This window comes from Denticeps clupeoides, unplaced genomic scaffold (assembly GCF_900700375.1).
Source record: "Denticeps clupeoides unplaced genomic scaffold, fDenClu1.1, whole genome shotgun sequence".
NCBI classification, from domain to species: Eukaryota; Metazoa; Chordata; class Actinopteri; order Clupeiformes; family Denticipitidae; genus Denticeps; species Denticeps clupeoides.
The window spans coordinates 253323-270576 of NW_021630004.1; the positions used below are offsets into that span (position 1 = coordinate 253323).

At 43.1% G+C, this 17254-nt stretch overlaps 1 protein-coding gene across 3 annotated transcripts in view; it reads right to left on the reverse strand.

The window, feature by feature from the left end:
* Nucleotides 1-1183: 1183 nt before the first annotated feature.
* Nucleotides 1184-17254, reverse strand: part of LOC114780063 (protocadherin-15-like) — a 62297-nt gene continuing 46226 nt past the window's right edge. For all 3 annotated transcript variants that reach the window (XM_028967585.1, XM_028967584.1, XM_028967583.1), the window contains 7 exons: nucleotides 11434-11652; nucleotides 11285-11293; nucleotides 11062-11169; nucleotides 10822-10840; nucleotides 9942-9985; nucleotides 6120-6207; nucleotides 1184-5026 (listed from right to left, as the gene is read on the reverse strand). In XM_028967585.1, the coding sequence (XP_028823418.1) occupies nucleotides 3347-5026; nucleotides 6120-6207; nucleotides 9942-9985; nucleotides 10822-10840; nucleotides 11062-11169; nucleotides 11285-11293; nucleotides 11434-11652 (2167 nt within the window). In that variant the 3' untranslated portion in view covers nucleotides 1184-3346. The remainder of the gene's footprint in view (nucleotides 5027-6119; nucleotides 6208-9941; nucleotides 9986-10821; nucleotides 10841-11061; nucleotides 11170-11284; nucleotides 11294-11433; nucleotides 11653-17254) is intronic.

Below are 17254 nucleotides of genomic sequence, written 5' to 3' on the forward strand. Positions count from 1 at the left end.
ACCACGGTCGTGTCATCAGCAAACTTGATGATGTGGTTGGAGCTGTGCATCGCTGCACAGTAGCGGGTCAGCAGGGTGACCAGCATTGGACTGAGCACAAAGCCCTGAGGAACTCAGTGGTGGTGGTGCTGGAGATACTGTTAATGGTCTGGACAGACTCAGGTCTTTCAATCAGGAAGTCCAAGATCCAGTTGCAGAGGGAGGTGTTCAGCAGGCTCAGCTTCGCGACCAGGTGCTGGGGAATGATGTTGTTGACTGCTGAACTGAAGTCTATGAACAGCATTCGTGCATATGTGTCCTTTATTGTTCACGTGGGCGAGGGTCAGATGCAGGGTGGTTACGATGGCAAGGCAAAAAGCCGCAGCAAGAAACCTCGAGGACAAATCAGACCTACCAGGGAGGTTGAAGACCAGGATTTAACACTAGCAACATCCTGCAGTTCCCAATCAGCAGCCAAAGGTCGATGTCTAGCTTCAATTTAATGGCTGCTGAGCATGGACAGCCTGCTTCAAATCATCCCAAAAAAGTCTGAGGACCTTGATGGCCATTCCAGAACATTTCATGATTTCGCCATCTGCATGAATGCCTGTGTGTTTTGGGCCTGCAAGACATGGGTTTAACAGCAACAGCGCCTGTGGCATTCCATTTCATCATTCCATTTCTTACTGAGCAACTGAACAATCATTACCTGCCAGATGAAGCTTCACCATGGCACACCACAGCCACTCCCCACACCATGCCTCCTTGTCCACGGCCCGGTTTGCCCTGGCTCCATCCATTCAATAAAAATCTACCTATGAGTTTTTGCCTACATACTTTGACTAATAAACATGACTCTGAATCTGTTATGTTTTTTGGGGCTTGTATTTTGGTCTATCACACTCAGAAAACCCAGAGGAAACCCACATGAAATTGAAGAGAATTTCTAGAAAAAAGAAGGTTTACCAGGGCTTAAGCAGTAAATGAGACAGGGGTGCTCAGGATATTACTTAAATACTTTATTAAAAACTTTGTTTTTACCTTATATTAAAATAACAATTGGTGACTAAAACATTTTCAATTGGTGACAGCCAACATTTTCATATAAAATATATTTCAAAACATGATTATCATGAAAGTAGTATTATAACAATTATAGATTTCATAAACATTAGAATTCATGAATTGCACTAAGGTATTTTCTGGTTAAGGGCAAGTTTTAAACGGCGTAAATTTGGCGTATAAGTCGCTACTTTTTTCACACGCTTTGAGAACTGCGTCTTTGACAATGATGCGGCTAATTTATTTGTTTGCTGTCGCCAACACGTTTAACCTTGTCATATCAGACAATGAAATTACCCAGCAGGTCACGATGGACCAATGAAACTGTTTCGGCAAACTCACTCATGCTTAATTCTTCATATCACCCATTTTGCGCTTTGCGCTCAGACCCTTATTATGGAAAGGACCCAAAGAACAGGGACACCTGCGGCTCATAGACAAGTGCGGCTTAGTTGTACAATTTCAGTTCTTTTAAAAACGAGTAGGTGCGGCCTATTAGTGCAGCCTCAGATCACCCTGTGCACGGTGGAGGGGCAGAGGACTAACAAGGAACGCCACAGGAAATCCTTCCTTCCCACAGACTTCCTCTCCCCTCTGCCACTCACTCACACAATAAATGGCCCTCTCTCTCTCTCTCTCTCTCTCTATCTCTCTACCTCTCTCTCTCTGCTGTTCTTATGTTGCTGTTTTTTTACTGTGCAATAACTCACTTATTGATTAAAAGTACTACATACTTATTTTTTATCCTTATTTTTTTTTATTTTTATTTATACTATTTTTATACATTTTAGAAATGTATGTCTGTCTCATTGTATGTACTGTACATTGTATGTCTTTCCCTCTGTGCCATCGTAGCATAAGCAATTCCCTTCTGGATTAATAAAGTTTTCTGATTCTATAGGTGCACTCTATAGTCCGGAATTTATGGTAATTGTTATATATAATTACTAAAAAATACATTTCCACCCCAAAAACTGTCATGATCCGGTCCGAAAGGGGTTCCTCTAGTCCGGGATCCGGACCGGAGTTCCACTGTTGACCTGTGTAATGTTCCCTAATCGTTTTCTCCTGTCTCGAATGTATAAAGCTGCCCTGTTTATTTCTGTTCGCGTCAGGTCTTTGAAGTTATGTTCCATGTTCACCAGTGTCATTGGATCCCGTCCTGTACTTCACCATAAATCCCCGGTTTCGTGACGTCGCACGATTGCGCCCTTTCTTCCTCGACATGCCAACATGGATGTGACAAAAACATGTATAAATATAGTGTTGAGTTTTTGGCTATCACATGCTTTGGGTGATAATTGGTGATAAACTTACAGTACCTTGAACAATGATTCATACCCCTTAAATCTGTGCTGTACATTTGTATTCAGTATGTACATCTAGAGGGTGAAGGTTTAGCCTGTTCTTCATTGCAAAATAGCTCAAGCTCTTGCTGAATATTTATGGTCATTGTGTTGCTGGAAGATGAACTTCCTCTGTATTTAGCTCCATACATCTTCCTATCAACTCTAACTAGCTTCCCTGTCCATGCTGAAGAAACATCCCCATAGCACGATGATGGCACCACCATGTTTCAGAGCAGGGATGGTGGGTTCAGGGTGATGAGCAGTGTCATGGTTGCACCACACATAGCACTTTGCATTTAGTCTAAAACGTTTGACTTGGGTCTCATCTGACTAGAGCACCATATGTCTTCCACATGTTTGAAGTCCCCTACCTGACTTGTGGCAAACTGCAAACTGGACTTCTTGTGTGTTTCTTTCAACAATGGCTTTCTGATTTGTGGAGTTTATGTTGTACAGTATACAGTATATATACTGTATATATAGTTACAGTATAACTTATTGTTGTCCCGTGGACAGATTCTCTATTTCTGTAGCTCCTCTAGAATGACCATGGTCCTCTTGGCAGCTACTCTGACCAGTGCTCTCCTTGCTTTTTCATTTTGGCTGATGGATTGAACATACAAATTCAGCACACTTTTCAGATATTTATTTGCTTAAAAGTTTGAAAACCATGTATAATTTTCATTCCACTTCACAATTATGTGATACTTTGTGTCGGTCTGTCACATAAAATCTCATTAGAACACATTTCACTTTGTGGTTGTAAGGTGACAAAATGTGAAAAAATGTAAGGGGTATGAAAACTTTGAATTTATAATACACTATATTCATTTATTACATAAAGGAGCAAGTTAGGGAGATCATTTCAGTTCATTCCTATGTGTTTACTTAAGAAATCCCCAAAGTTGCTTGAAAAGGAGCTTCCACCTGTTCATGGACAAACCTTGTCTTTGCCTTCAAAATGCTGTAGAGTCCCCTGCAGACTCTGAGCTGTCATTCTGCTCAGATGAGATGGCATCCTCATCCTCTTCACTGATTGGAGACAACCCACCAAGTGACTCCTCTGACATCTCAGTCACTGTACTATAAAGTGTAATGTCATCTGACGGCTCTTTGCCCTCCCCAGATCCCGTCTCTTCTTCATCTTCTTCATCTTCTTCATCGTCTTCCTGCTCATCCTGTTGGTCAGTGGTGTCCTGTGAACTGTGGCTGAAGACAGATTTGTTTGAGCTCAGGCTTCCAGCAGCAGAGAGGAAACTGGTGGAGCTCCTCTTGCTAGTCACAGACTTGCCATCAGACAAATTGCTGCTGATGTCCTCCTCTTCTGAAACTCCAGACACCTCACTACCTCCTGTAGCTGTTTGGCTGTCAGCCTCACTGCCCGAAGCTCCTTTGCTAGAGACCGCACTCTTTGATGACTTGGCTGAGGAGGAACCGGAAACACTGGGACTGCCTGAGCCACTACCACCCTCACTGCCACTGTCATGGGCACTTCCACTTCCACTCTGACTCCTGCTAGATCCCGACCCAACACTTGATTTTTCCGTGGATTGCAGACTGGAGCTCTGCTGAGATAAGGCTGTTGACTTCTCAGAAGCTGATCCTGAATCTGATGCACCTTCCTCTTCTGATTCTTCATCAAAGTCCTTCTCAGTACCAGAGTCTTTTTCTGTGCTAGACTTGTCAAGAGTTCCAGATTCTTTCTCAGACTCAGACTCCTTTTCTGATTGCTCTTCTTTATCACTTTCTGATTCCTTCTCAGTTTCTGATTCTTTATCACTTTCTGATTCCTTCTCAGTTTCTGATTCCTCCTCAGATTCTTTATCTGCAGATTCCTTTTCTGTCCCAGATTCTTTCTCTGATTTGGAGTCTTCATCTGAATCTTCGGGCTGTTCCTCTGGCTCTGATTCTGAATCTACTGTGCTCTCATTAGCATCATCTCGATCCAGGTCCACTTTGAGGTAATCTTTATCTTCTGATGATGTTGCTAAACTGCTCTGCTCCACATCCTCTTCTTTCTCCTCATCATCTTCATCATCCTCATCTTCATCATCTGATGCTTTCCTCTTTTTCTTAATCTTCTTCTTCCTTACTTCTCCCTCTGAAGCACTTTCACTAGGTTCAACCTCACTTATACTGATGGACACTTTGGTCTTCTTCTCATCTTCATCAGTAGCAGAGCTCCTGCTGATGCTGCTCTGAGACTTGCGCCTTGCCTGAAGCTTCTTGGTCAGGTTTATATGTTTCAGCACTTTGCCCAAACGTGCCCGAGCAGAGGTGGGCGCTTCACCACTTACGGCGCTGGGCCCCTCCCCCAAGCTTTCCTGGCTGCCAATGCGTCGTGCAGACGTTAACTTGGCATAGTCTTTGTCTTTTTTCTTTCCAAACATCATGGGGAAGGCCTTGGCTTTTTTCCAGGGTGAAACCACAGTGGCCTGATCAACTTTCTTCCCAGCTGCCAAAAGTTTGCTGAGCTTCATAACAGACTTCAGCCTCATGGCTGCCTTAGATGTCTCAGCCTCTGGTTCTGCAGGCTCTTTTGCAGGCTCCATCTCTCCTTCTGCAGGTACCTCTGGTGGTAGGTCTTGGAATTCCACCCTCCTGGATGGGCCACGCCCCCTGCCTCTTCCTTGAACCTGTTGAAATGACATAAGTTCCTTTTCATCTCTCACAACAATCAATCAAGTCCCTAAAGCAATAGGTACAAGTGCTTTTCACAGTAAACGTACTCTGTAGTGACAGGTAATATACACCTTGCTGCTGCTGTTCATAAAAGTATGAACAGCATAATTCACACACACACACACACACACACACGCACACACACACAGGGATGGGCACATTTTCAGATATATGTATTTCAAATACATCACACATGTCCAATGGTTCAATGATATTGCTTTCCTTGCATGCTGCTGATAAGTGATTGGTTGCATCTCGTCTGTCAGAGTAGGCATCAGGGTTACACCATCCTGCTCAAATCAACTTGAGCCTGATGTTCAGTTAAACAACCATATGTTATACTGAATATCAGAATTATGTGTGAATGTGAGTGCGAATGAAACATGTAAAGTGAAAGTGAAGTGATTGTCATTGTCATTGATACACTGCAGCACAGCACACGGTGACACAACAAAATGTGTCCTCTGTATTTAACCATCACCCTGAGTGAGCAGTGGGCAGCCATGACAGGCGCCCGGGGAGCAGCGTGTGGGGACGGTGCTTTGCTCAGTGACACCTCAGTGGCACCTCGGCGGATCGAGATTCAACCAGCAGTTACTGCAGCATTAATGTGGAGACGTTCACATGCCGACTAGTTGCTTTCTGTTTCTTTCAGTTTGTTCTTGTCCTTTGAACCTTTGTCGAGCAATTTATTACAATTTACCATGATAAGTCGCTGGTCTAATAGTGTGGATGAAAGCTGGTAATTATAGATATTTTAGTTTAAATCTTTGCTAGAGGATCGGTGTAGTCAAGCAATTACAGTAAATGCTGTAAATGTAATGTAGTCAAGCGATTAATTGGACATGGCCGGTGAGCTGGATTCTGCGTACAAATTCCTGTGAATGCTGGATATTGTTCCTACAGGATCCATGCAAGTTTTTTCCTTCTGTAAACTTCTGATGTACTATTGGTCCATTCTTGCACATGCAAATCTAATACATAATGAAGAATGAACCACAAGTTTAGTCACATTTGTGTAACAAAAACATGTTAGTGACTCAATACCTCTCCATCGTAGTAATAACCATCGTCCTCTTCATACATATCAGGAGGAATCAACCTCCTGCGACTTCCATATTGAGGCATGTCATACCTGAACGAGGAAGATACCAAGAGAACAGATGTATTTCATTCATATATAAAACAGTTTTATGAATGTTTGCCCTGTTCTTTCACTCACATGCATTATGCACAACATTATGAACAATCTACACACAGGGACTATCATCACAAGACAAGCTGAAGGAAGCTGACTGTCCAGTTCTTGTCCTGGTCCTAACTCTGAGGGACGTGCTGTATCTGTATCGTGATGTGGGTCAATGATTACTAGATGGTTTTTCCTGCCATGTATTTTATTTCAGTACTGAGCCCCTTTAACATGTGCATTGTCATTTTTCCACCTTTCAGCGGGAGAAAACCGAGTTAAAATCTTCCTAATATCATATACAAACAAGATGTTGAAATGTAAAATAAAAGGCACACGTGATTTTTCCGGTAAGATGATGATGCGACAGTAGCTCGCCGCGGCCTCTTCGCTTCCACAGTGGTGGTTTTTTATTCTGTAGTTATTCAGCGATGTCCATGTCTACAGTGGGAAAAACTCTTCCAGCTTCATCATCCTGCTGATATACAGGACGGTGTACGAGTGCGCGCTCGGACTGCTGTGGAGAGCAGGCCTCCTGGACTACAGCGGGAATATTCACAATACAGCGCTGTGCGGTACGACCTGCGACGGCGGCTTGTCTGTTTACGTCAACACGGAATGGTGCCAGAACTCTACTGTTCATCGCTGGTGGAGTTTGTGACCGTGACATGTACATTCCACCCAGCGCTAATGCGAAGGAGGCGCTCTGCGTGCTGTACGGAGCTGTTAGCGATCTACATTATTGTTGCCTGCGCGTACCGAACGTAGCCCCGCCCCCCATCTCGGCCAATCAGACCATGTCACTGTTATGCTAATTCCAACATAAAGACCGGCCATCAGACGGAAAAAAACGGTTCTGAAGCAGGTGAGAACCTGGCCAGCAGGAGCCATTTGTGCTCTTCAAGACTGCATTGAGAGCACTGACTGGTGAAGGTCTCAGAGGCTGCAACCAACAGCTACATCAGCAAATGCACTGATGACTTGCACTACAGTCCATCACCACACCATCAGACAAGGAGCTGCTCAAAGCTCACAACTCCACCTTCAGGAAGAGCACAAGGTGGCCCTAAGATCAGCGAGGGCCAAACTTTCGAGAGCCGTTAGAGCAGTAAAGTGTGCGCAGAATCCACAGCCACTTCCAGGACAGCGGTGACACACGCCGCATGTGGCAGGGCACACAGTCTGGCACAAACTACAGGACTAAAACCTCTGCCTGTGACAGTGACCCCTCCCTACCAGATGCGCTGAATGACTGCGCTGGCCCTAGCTGTGGATGCAAGGTGGCCGGTGCCAGCCGTGGCGGTAACCCCTGTACCCGCTGGTGGACACCAGAGGTTAGGGGAGCAGTCAGGCTGAAGAAGGAGGCCTACAGGGCATGGCTGGTCTGTGGGTCTCCAGAAGCAGCAGACAGGTACCGGACAACCAAGCGGGGTGCAGCAGTGGCAGTCGATGAGGCAAAATCTCGGACATGGGAGGAGTTCGGTGAGGTCATGGAGAAAGGCTATCGATCGGCTCCAAAGAGGTTCTGGCAAACCAGGCAGGCAGCAACTCGCTCACACTGTTTACAGTGGGAATGGGGAGCTGCTGATGTTGACTGGGGCTATAGTCGGGTGGTGGAAGGAATAGTTTGAGGAGCTCCTCAATCCAACTGACGCGCATTCCGATGAGGAACCAGAGCTGGGATACCTGGGTATGGACTGTCCAATCTCAGGGGCAGAACTGTGGAACTGTGGACCAGCTCTTTACCCTTGCTAGGGTGATGGAGGGGGCATGGGAGTTTGCCCAACCAATCCAGTGTGTTTTGTGGATTTGGAGAAGGCTTATGACCGTGTCCCTGGGGGCACCCTACGTTCCCGCCAGGGCTGCCCTTTGTCACCAGTTCTGTTCATAATCTACATGGACAGAATTTCTAGGCGCAGCCGTGGTCTGGAGGGTGTTGAGTTTGGTGGCAGGAGAATCTCGTCTCTGCTTTTTGCAGATGATGTGGTCCTCCTAGCTTCATCAGGCTCTGACCTTCAGCTCTTGCTGGGTAGGTTCGCAGCCAAGTGTGAAGCAGCTGGGATGAGGATCAGTACTTCCAAATCTGAGACAAGAAAAGGGTGGCTTGCCAACTCCGGGTCGGGAGAGAGGTCCTGCCTCAAGTGGAGGAGTTTAAGTATCTCGGGGTCTTGTTTATGAGTGAGGGAAGAAGGGATTGACAGGCGGATTGGGGCAGCATCTGCAGTGATGCGCACGCTGAACTGATCAGTCGTGGTGAAGAGGGAGCTGAGCCAGAAAGCAAGGCCTTCAATTTACCCGTCGATCTTTTACATTTTACATTTACAGCATTTACCAGATGCCCTTATCCAGAGCAACTTCAGTAGTTACTGGGACAGTCCCCCCCTGGAGCAATTGTGTCCCTGAGCAAGTGTCCTGCTCAGGGACACAATGGTAGTAAGTGGGATTCGAACCCAGGTCTTCTGGTTCATAGGCGAGTGTGTTACCCACTAGGCTACTACCACCCTACTACCACCCGATATACGTCCCAAACTTCACCAGTGGTCATGAGCTTTGGGTAATGACCGAAAGAACGAGATCGTGGATACAAGCGGCCGGAATGAGTTTCCTCCGTAGGGTGGCCGGGCGCAGCCTTAGAGATAGGGTGAGGAGCTCGGACATTCGGGAGGGAGAGTAGAACCGCTGCTCCTCCACATCGAGAGGAGCCAGTTGAGGTGGTTTGGGCATCTGGTCAAGATGCCTACTGGACTCCTCCCTGGGTAGGTGTTTTGGGCATGTCCTGCTGACAAGGAGACCCCTGGGTTGACCCAGGACATGCTAGAGAAATTATATCTCCAATTTCGTCTGGGAACGCCTTAGGGTCCTGCCGGAGGGCCGGGTGGAGGTGGCTGGGGAGAGGGCTGTCTGGGATTCTGCCCCTGGACCCGGATAAGCGGAGGAAGACAATGACGGCGACTTCTACGTACGATTCAACAAACAGAACAACATGACTGAGAGGAAATCCAACTCTCCTTCCAGTGATTAGCTGCTGCGTCTAACCACAACAGATATGAGAAATGTTTCACATAGTTAACTCACGAAACGCTGCTGGACCAGACAACATCCCTGGAAGATGCTCAGAGAATGTGCAGACCAGCTGGCAGACGTTCTCACCAACATCTTCAACATTTTAGTGAGCACCACTGTCTTTCCAACGTGTCTCTTTGGGCCCTCGCTGCCAGTCTATGCAACAACTTTATCCCACAGACACATGAACACTCATGGACCCTCCCCTCTGGACTGACACACACACACACACACTCACACTACCCCTGTTATATTGTAATATTATCTATCTGTAATATTATCTATAAATGCACCATTCTTACTATTTTATTCTTACACTGCCTGTGTCCCCTGTTTGCACTTTATGGAGCCCAGTTTGTCTGTGTTGCACACATGCACTTTATGTCAGTATGTAACTTTGTTTAGTTGTTTAAATGTTACATGTAGCACCAGGTTCTATTATTTCGTTTCATTATGTACTGTCTAACTCATATATATCTGAAATGACAATAAAGCTCTACTTCATAAAGCACACTAGTGTAAATACACACTTCTCTCTGTAAAAACCTGCAGGATAAAATCCAAGCCATGAAAAGGATTGTCTTACATCTCAATCTGATTCTAAAAATACACTCACTCACCCATATTCATCATAGTCCCGTCCATAATAACTTTGGCCCATACCCTGAAAGACATATAGAGACAGACTGATAAAGTGATCAATTTATGTATTCATCAATGCATTACAGCTACACAAAGAACAAACTGTTTTTATATGTAGGTACTGTTAAATAAAGTTATAAAATATTTTAACTAGATTACAAGAAACATTCTTGAAATAAAACAAATGTGTATAAACGGATGAATTATAAGGGAGTAACCAAGTTGGTGAGACCAACCAAGAGAGTATGGAGTGTGAATAACTACATATAAAACATGTTCATTAGGCATATACTGTAACGCAAATCCAGGCAGCCCAGTATAATGTGCCATGCAACATGACAAAAACAGCAGGGTTTGAGGACATAAGCCAGATCAAACTGAGAATGTTTTGGGGAAAAACCTGCATGCACCAGGTCCCAAGTAACTGTTAGGTTCTCACGCACCACAGGCACTAAAGCTTTGGACATGAATGGAGCATTCCTGCCATCAGTTGAGCAACTGTAATATATGACATGCTCTCTTTTTGGCAGGGTGGACTGGATTTGTTAAACGTAACTAGCTCCCTGGTAGGCATATGAAAATAATGAAATGCTTTGCACATAAGGTGCACAGCCTTGTGCAGACAAGGTGTAAAATACCACCTATGTCAGTGGAGGACAGAAGGATGAATGAATTAATGGAGAAGTGAAATATATATAAGGGCCATTAGTGCGTACAGAGGACTTATCTTGGCTTATTCCCCTATGTATTATACAGTAAACTAGTGGATGTTTTGGACATCAGTCGCAGAAATGGGTAAACTCACAGATGAACCACAACAAGAAAACTTACACACACACACATAAAATATTCACAAACCTCTCTGCCAAATCCTCGCCTAAAAAATAGGGAGAGACAATCAGGAAAAACAGATAATAAATTATCACATATAAAAAACCTTTCACTTTCAATGGTATCAACTATTTGTTTCATACAATAGGACCCTGCTGGTCTGCTGTGATTCCAGTAATATTAAAACTTGTAGGCTGTGATTGTACTGGATTAACCAGTTTTTGGCAATAATGTTTTTGAAATGCAGGAATAATTTAAAAAACTTACATGCCAGTGTCAGTTGTTGTTGTTGTCAGGGCAACAGGAGCTGGAGCTGATTTGCCAGGTGGAAGGGCCATTTGAATACGGGCAGTCTTGGCACACTCTGCCTGTCTCCTACAGATAGCTCAAATTAATTTCATGTAAAGCTGAATCTGGTTTAAAACCATAATCGAAAAAATAATAATAATAATAGCCATCTAAGACTTAATGACTGAATAGACAGACTTACTCTTTGAATCTGATGTAAAGATTTCCAGGAACAATGACATAATGGGGAAAAATAAATAGAGAATAATTCTCATGAACATTCATGAAGCTATACTCAGTTCTAATAACTGTTCTTACACCCTTTCTACATCACCACAGATTTACACTCACTGTTTGTAGGTGACCATGACAATGAGGATGGCAGGAATGCAGCAAAGAACAATGATGATGGCAAGGGCAAGCAGTGCCCCCTCTGTGTAACCCACAGCCTGCGCAGCCTTCTTCACACTAGCCACAACGTCCGGGGACCTGATCTCCAAGATGCGGCCACCCTGCCCCAGGTATGGCTGAAACTCCTTATTGATGTCCAGCAGTTTTCCATCCAGGAACCTGATGCACCAAAACAATTCTTTTTTTGTAAAACTGAATTAAGGTGGTAGTAAAGGTGGTAGTAGCCTAATGGGAAACACACTCGCATATGAACCAGAAGACCCAGGTTCAAATCCCACTTTGTGTCCCTGAGCAAGACACTTAACCCTGAGTGTCTCCGGGGGGGGCTGTCCCTGTAACTACTGATTGTAAGATTTAGACCTCATTATTGCACTGAGACAGCGCTGGTTAAAGTGGCTTATGTAAGATTGCTCTGGATAAGGCCTCTGGTAAATGCTGTAAATGAAAATGTAAAAAAAAGAATGTATTGCCTGTGACAATTCAGACATGAACATATATAGAGCAATAATTCACTCAGACCTAACAAATACATACAAATTCTATAAACTAAATCACATATGTCAAAGTCAAGGCCCGCGGGCCACATACGGCCTGCGAGAGGGGTTTTTCTGGCCCCCGGGATTATATAAATGTAGGTCACTGCACGCCAGCAGCATCCAGGTACTTTACACGCACCAACACACTACATTTCCCACAATTCAACGGTGGCGCTCCGAGCGGGAGGCCACTTCTTTTCATTATTCATCAGAGGGCATCAGCATCACTTCAAAAGTCAACTTTCAGATAGCCTACCCTTAAAAAATGGCAAAACGGAAGGTGGACACTGAGAACCGGACTTTTAAAACAAGGTGGGAGTCGGAGTACATGTTCACGGAGGTAGCTGGAAAACCTGCGTGTCTTTGGTGTGGAGAAAGTGTGGCGGTGATGAAAGAGTTTAATCTGAGACGGCATCATGAGACAAAACACGCCAGAGCCTGGCCCCGAACATTGATGAACTTGTTCAAAAGATGAGACACCACCAAGAATCAGCCACAGCTTCAAAAAAGTGAACATTACTGTGCAATGACGTATTTAGAGTTTTTACTCAGTTAAAGTTTAAAAGTGAAATATTTGTTTTCACACCACATGTGACTTTTCCTTGAAGAAAAAAATGTTTCATGTTAATAGATTTTTGCACTTTATTATTGTATTTCAATCCAATTTGTTTTAAAAATATTTCAGTTGAGTGAATTATAGAAAATTGCTGATATTATTTATTTCTTTGAAGTAAATTTAGGCCATTTTTGCTATTTCCCTGAGAAGTAATACTGATGGTGCCTTGAATAATGCCGCTTCATTCATTTAATGTTCATGTTTTGGGGATTTTTACATAAAGCTTTTGTCCCTGTTGAAAAATAAAATTTACTGACAGAGCCATAAGAAATCATTTATTTGTATATTTGATCATATAGTAATATGTTTTTATGTTTTCAGACTTTTTTTTTCAATGAACATTCGATCAGTCCAAGCCCTTTTTCATTTGGCCCCCTGTCCATTTGACTTTGACATCCCTGAACTAAATCATTTGCTGACAATTAATAAAAGTAATATATTTACATGTATACATACACATGTCTGAAACAACTTACCAGCAGTGTTCCTTCATCACTGCTTCCATTGTTTGTAAGAATTTATTTTATTGCATTCACTGCATTTTGTTAAATTAAGAAGATAAACACTTTCATAAAAACTTAGTTTAAAGCATTTTCCACACCTCCCTACAATTTCTGCACAGTATAGTTTTTCATAGCACTTATGTCATTTTGTAAGATATCACTATGACTTAACCACTGATTACAGATGTACTCAGTAGAGAGAAATGAGAAGCACAGGTCTCATGTTGGTCTTGACTGCTGCACCTTCACCTCAGTCTTTCCTGGAATGTTTTACCACAGGCCACTCACTGCAACTTACTTAGCTTTACCAAACACCCACCATACGATGTTTCTGCTCTGCGCCAGTTACCTTAAGATAAGCTATACTGGAATAGCTTTGTCTGAAGCATCAAAAGATGCTTTTTATAGTGGTTTAAGATTGTGGGCGCTGCATGACCTCTTTGAATCTGAACGTTTTCGAGACCTGACAATGAATGTTGTGTATGCACGCAACGTACAGTTGTCTGTTCAGTGGGAGATATTTTGTTTTTTGCTAGCAGTTAGATCACTACTAATGAAATGCAAAAAAAATATCCTGTGTCTCTGTGAAACACTGCAGCACAGCACACAGTGAAATGTGTCCTCTGTATTTAACCATCACCCTTAGTGAGCAGTGGGCCGAATTGAAAGGCACCCAGGGAGAAGTGTGTGGGGACGGTACTTTGCTAAGTGGCACCTTGCTGGTTATGGATATAACATATTTCTGTAAAACAGCCTGTGGGCACAAGTTCGGGACAATTAATTAATATTTCTAAAGCTAACCCCTCAGAATCCAACTAATATGATTCTAACATCTTTTTTTGCTTTAAGTCCATTTTCTCTGCACTTTGTGAACATCCATCTATAACCATACATTTTCCCCGGACCTTGCAATTATTCCTGGATGATGTCAATAACATGACCTCAGTAGTCCTTCTGTTGACTCAGCCTGTTATCTTTCAGTGTGAGCAGAAAATGAGTCCGGCTGAATAGAATCCCATTCATTTGCTTGACACTCTCCTTTGCTGGAGTTTCTCTGGGTGAGAGGTGGAGGTCTGGTGTTGGCTTTTTGTTAGCCCCAAGACTCTCAGTCTGTTTGTTGGGGTTCACCCCAGGGGACGAGAAGGTAGCTTCCCTGTGCCTTCGGGTCAGATAACAGCTCAGAGTACCCACCAGTCCCTGGGACGAGTGCTAGATAGTGCTCCCACTGGGGACTCCATTGTCCTGCTGGGGGACTTTAACATTCACGTGGGAACGCATTGGGGTCCTGCTGGAGGAGCTGGTGGAGGTGGCTGGGGAGAGGGCTGTCTGGGAGTCCCTACTTGGGATGCTGTCCCCGCAACCCGGACCCGGATTTTCATTACATGAAACACATTGACTATAAAAAAATGGGTTTGATCAAAGGCAAAGTTTTTTATTTAAAATATATTTTTAAGTTTAATAAAAATGTTTTTTTATTAATTTGGAGGAAATATGTATGCATAACATCTTGATGTGTTAGTATTTATCATGTGTACCTGCTAACCATGAGTCAGTTCTACTGAACACGAAGAGGGTTATAAAATGATTGCTATATATTTGTGATCACCAGCTTAAAATCTTTGTATTGTAAGTGCATTGTATACTAACAAGAGTGTATTTAATGCTGTATTTAATGTGCTCAATGGTGGTGGACTTGCCGGTGAAGGGTTGTTAGAAATAGGTTTAAAAGACAAAAACAAAATAAACCCCTTAATAAACCTCACCGGCGCCATCTTGGTTAACACTGAATCAAGCACCCAGACCACCATGATGAGACCACCAGAGAGGTATAGGTGTGGACATGGACTGCTGGCCCCACCAAGCCTAAAATGGACTCATAACTCGACATGGACAATTGACTTATACTCAACACTCTTGTTAATCCAGTTTTACTTGTAACACTGCAGAGATGTCTATTGCATGATCTCCATGCTCTTGCTACCCTGGAAGGGGGTCCTTCTCTGAATTAATCCTTTCCAATGTTTAGAGAGTTGTTCCTCTGTCCAGAGAGGGTCCAAGTCAGATGGATGACATACTTCTGTTAATTTTGGGATATACAAAAATAAATTATTGTTGTTTAGTTGGTGCTACATAATTGATGTCATCATCAATGTACATTTCAAAATCAATGACTTCTATTAGAAGCTCAATTTTGTAATTCTCCAATGTGTCAAATATTGTGTTTGAGAACAGTTCGGTAATGGGAATGTGTTTGAAGTAGGGCTGCAACAACGAATCGATTGAATCGATAAAAATAGATTACTAAAAGAGTTGGCAACGAATTTTGATTCGTTATGTCGCGCGACGCGGAGACGTTTGATTATTAAAAAAAAGAACTTTATTTGAGCGCGGAGCGGAGTGAAAACACTCGGTCTCTCTCACGCACAGATGCTAGCAGAGTTTGGCGCCTCATAGACAGCGCGGAGCAAAATAAAAACCCGAGCGGGTTTGTTGGAGTGTTTGAGGAGGAAGAAGGGAGTTCAGCAGCAGGGGAAGAATCCTACTTTAGTTCCGTTTTGAAGTGAGGAATGTAATGTCCCTGGTGCTGGTGTTTAACTCACCGCGGAGGAGAACTAGACGGGGACCTACAGCGCCACCTACAGGTGTGGAGGGGGGATGAAACAGCGTTCGGACTGTTCTCTGCGTCTCCGTGTGGACGACTCGCCTATTGTGTCCCTGAGCAAGACACTTAACCCTAAGTTGCTCCAGGGGGACTGTCCCTGTAACTACTGATTGTAACTCGCTCGGGATAAGGGCGTCTGATAAATGCTGTAAATGTAAATGTTTACCCGTCATCCAGCATGACAAGCATGACAAGTTAGCGTTAGCGCGTTAATAACAGTAGTAAAGCAGGGGTGTTATAGTTACTTTGCATTAAAAGACTAAAGACATGTTTTTATTCACTAGCCTTTTTTGGACCATTCATTTTTCAATCTGTTGTCATGTATAGCTACACTGCAAAAAAAAGATTTTCTTACCTAAAATTTTTGTCTCGTTTCCAGTACAAATATAAAAAAAAAAAATCTTAAAAAATCTTATTTTTTTATTATTTGTCATTCTGGCAGTTCAGGTGGCACTTTATTTAAAAAAAAAAGTCTATATTTGGCAGATGTAAAGCATACATGTGTATGTTTTTTGTGTTAGTCCATTTTTATTTTATTTTTATTATAACAGCTCAAGGAGCAACATGTTTGTGCACTGTTTGTGCACATTTTGGTTCTGTTTTTGAATAAAGGGTTGGAAATGAATGCTTTTAATGAATCAAAAAACTAATCGACAGATTCATCGATTATTAAAATAATCGTTAGTTGCAGCCCTAGTTTGAAGTCTCTTCTTTAAAACAATCTTCATTTTTATATGTGCTAAAAAAGGAATGGTATTTGTTCTAAAGAAAATTAGCATGGTAAGTATAAACCCAGCCACTGGGGATGCACATGAGCATGTGACTCCTCCACCGATTTGTTGAAAAAAACTCTGCAATGCTTGAGATTTTTTGGGTGTGTTTTTTTTTTTTTTTACAGCAGCCTCATACTCAGATCTCAGTGATGCTCTGGTCAGGATCTGGGAGGAGATATTCCAGAACACTACAGATGTGAGCCTTCACTGGTCTCATGATTACGATGAGCAATGCTTCGGTTATCAATCCTTATCACAATTCATCCCATAATTTTTCTGCATTATTTCAAATTATTTCAAATACATCTTTTTCTGCCTCCTTAGTGTCATACCTCTTATACAACTTGGCCTACTTTCTTCATCTCACTGACCATTGCACTTCTTGATCAACCTCTTCTCCTGGACACTGTTGTCATTCCATCAACAGGTTACCTTGACCTCTTTCTTTAACAAAATATTACAACAATCTAGCTGTCTTCTAGCTCCATGAAGTATATCAATCGGGATTTAGACCTCATCATAGCACTGAGACAGCGCTGGTTAAAGTGGTTAATGACCTACTCTTGGACTCTGATCAGGGCTGCATCTCGCTGCTTGTTGCAGTATTTGACACTATTGATCAAGCAATTTGACTTGACCGGTTTGAGAATGTTGTTGGGATTAAGGGAACA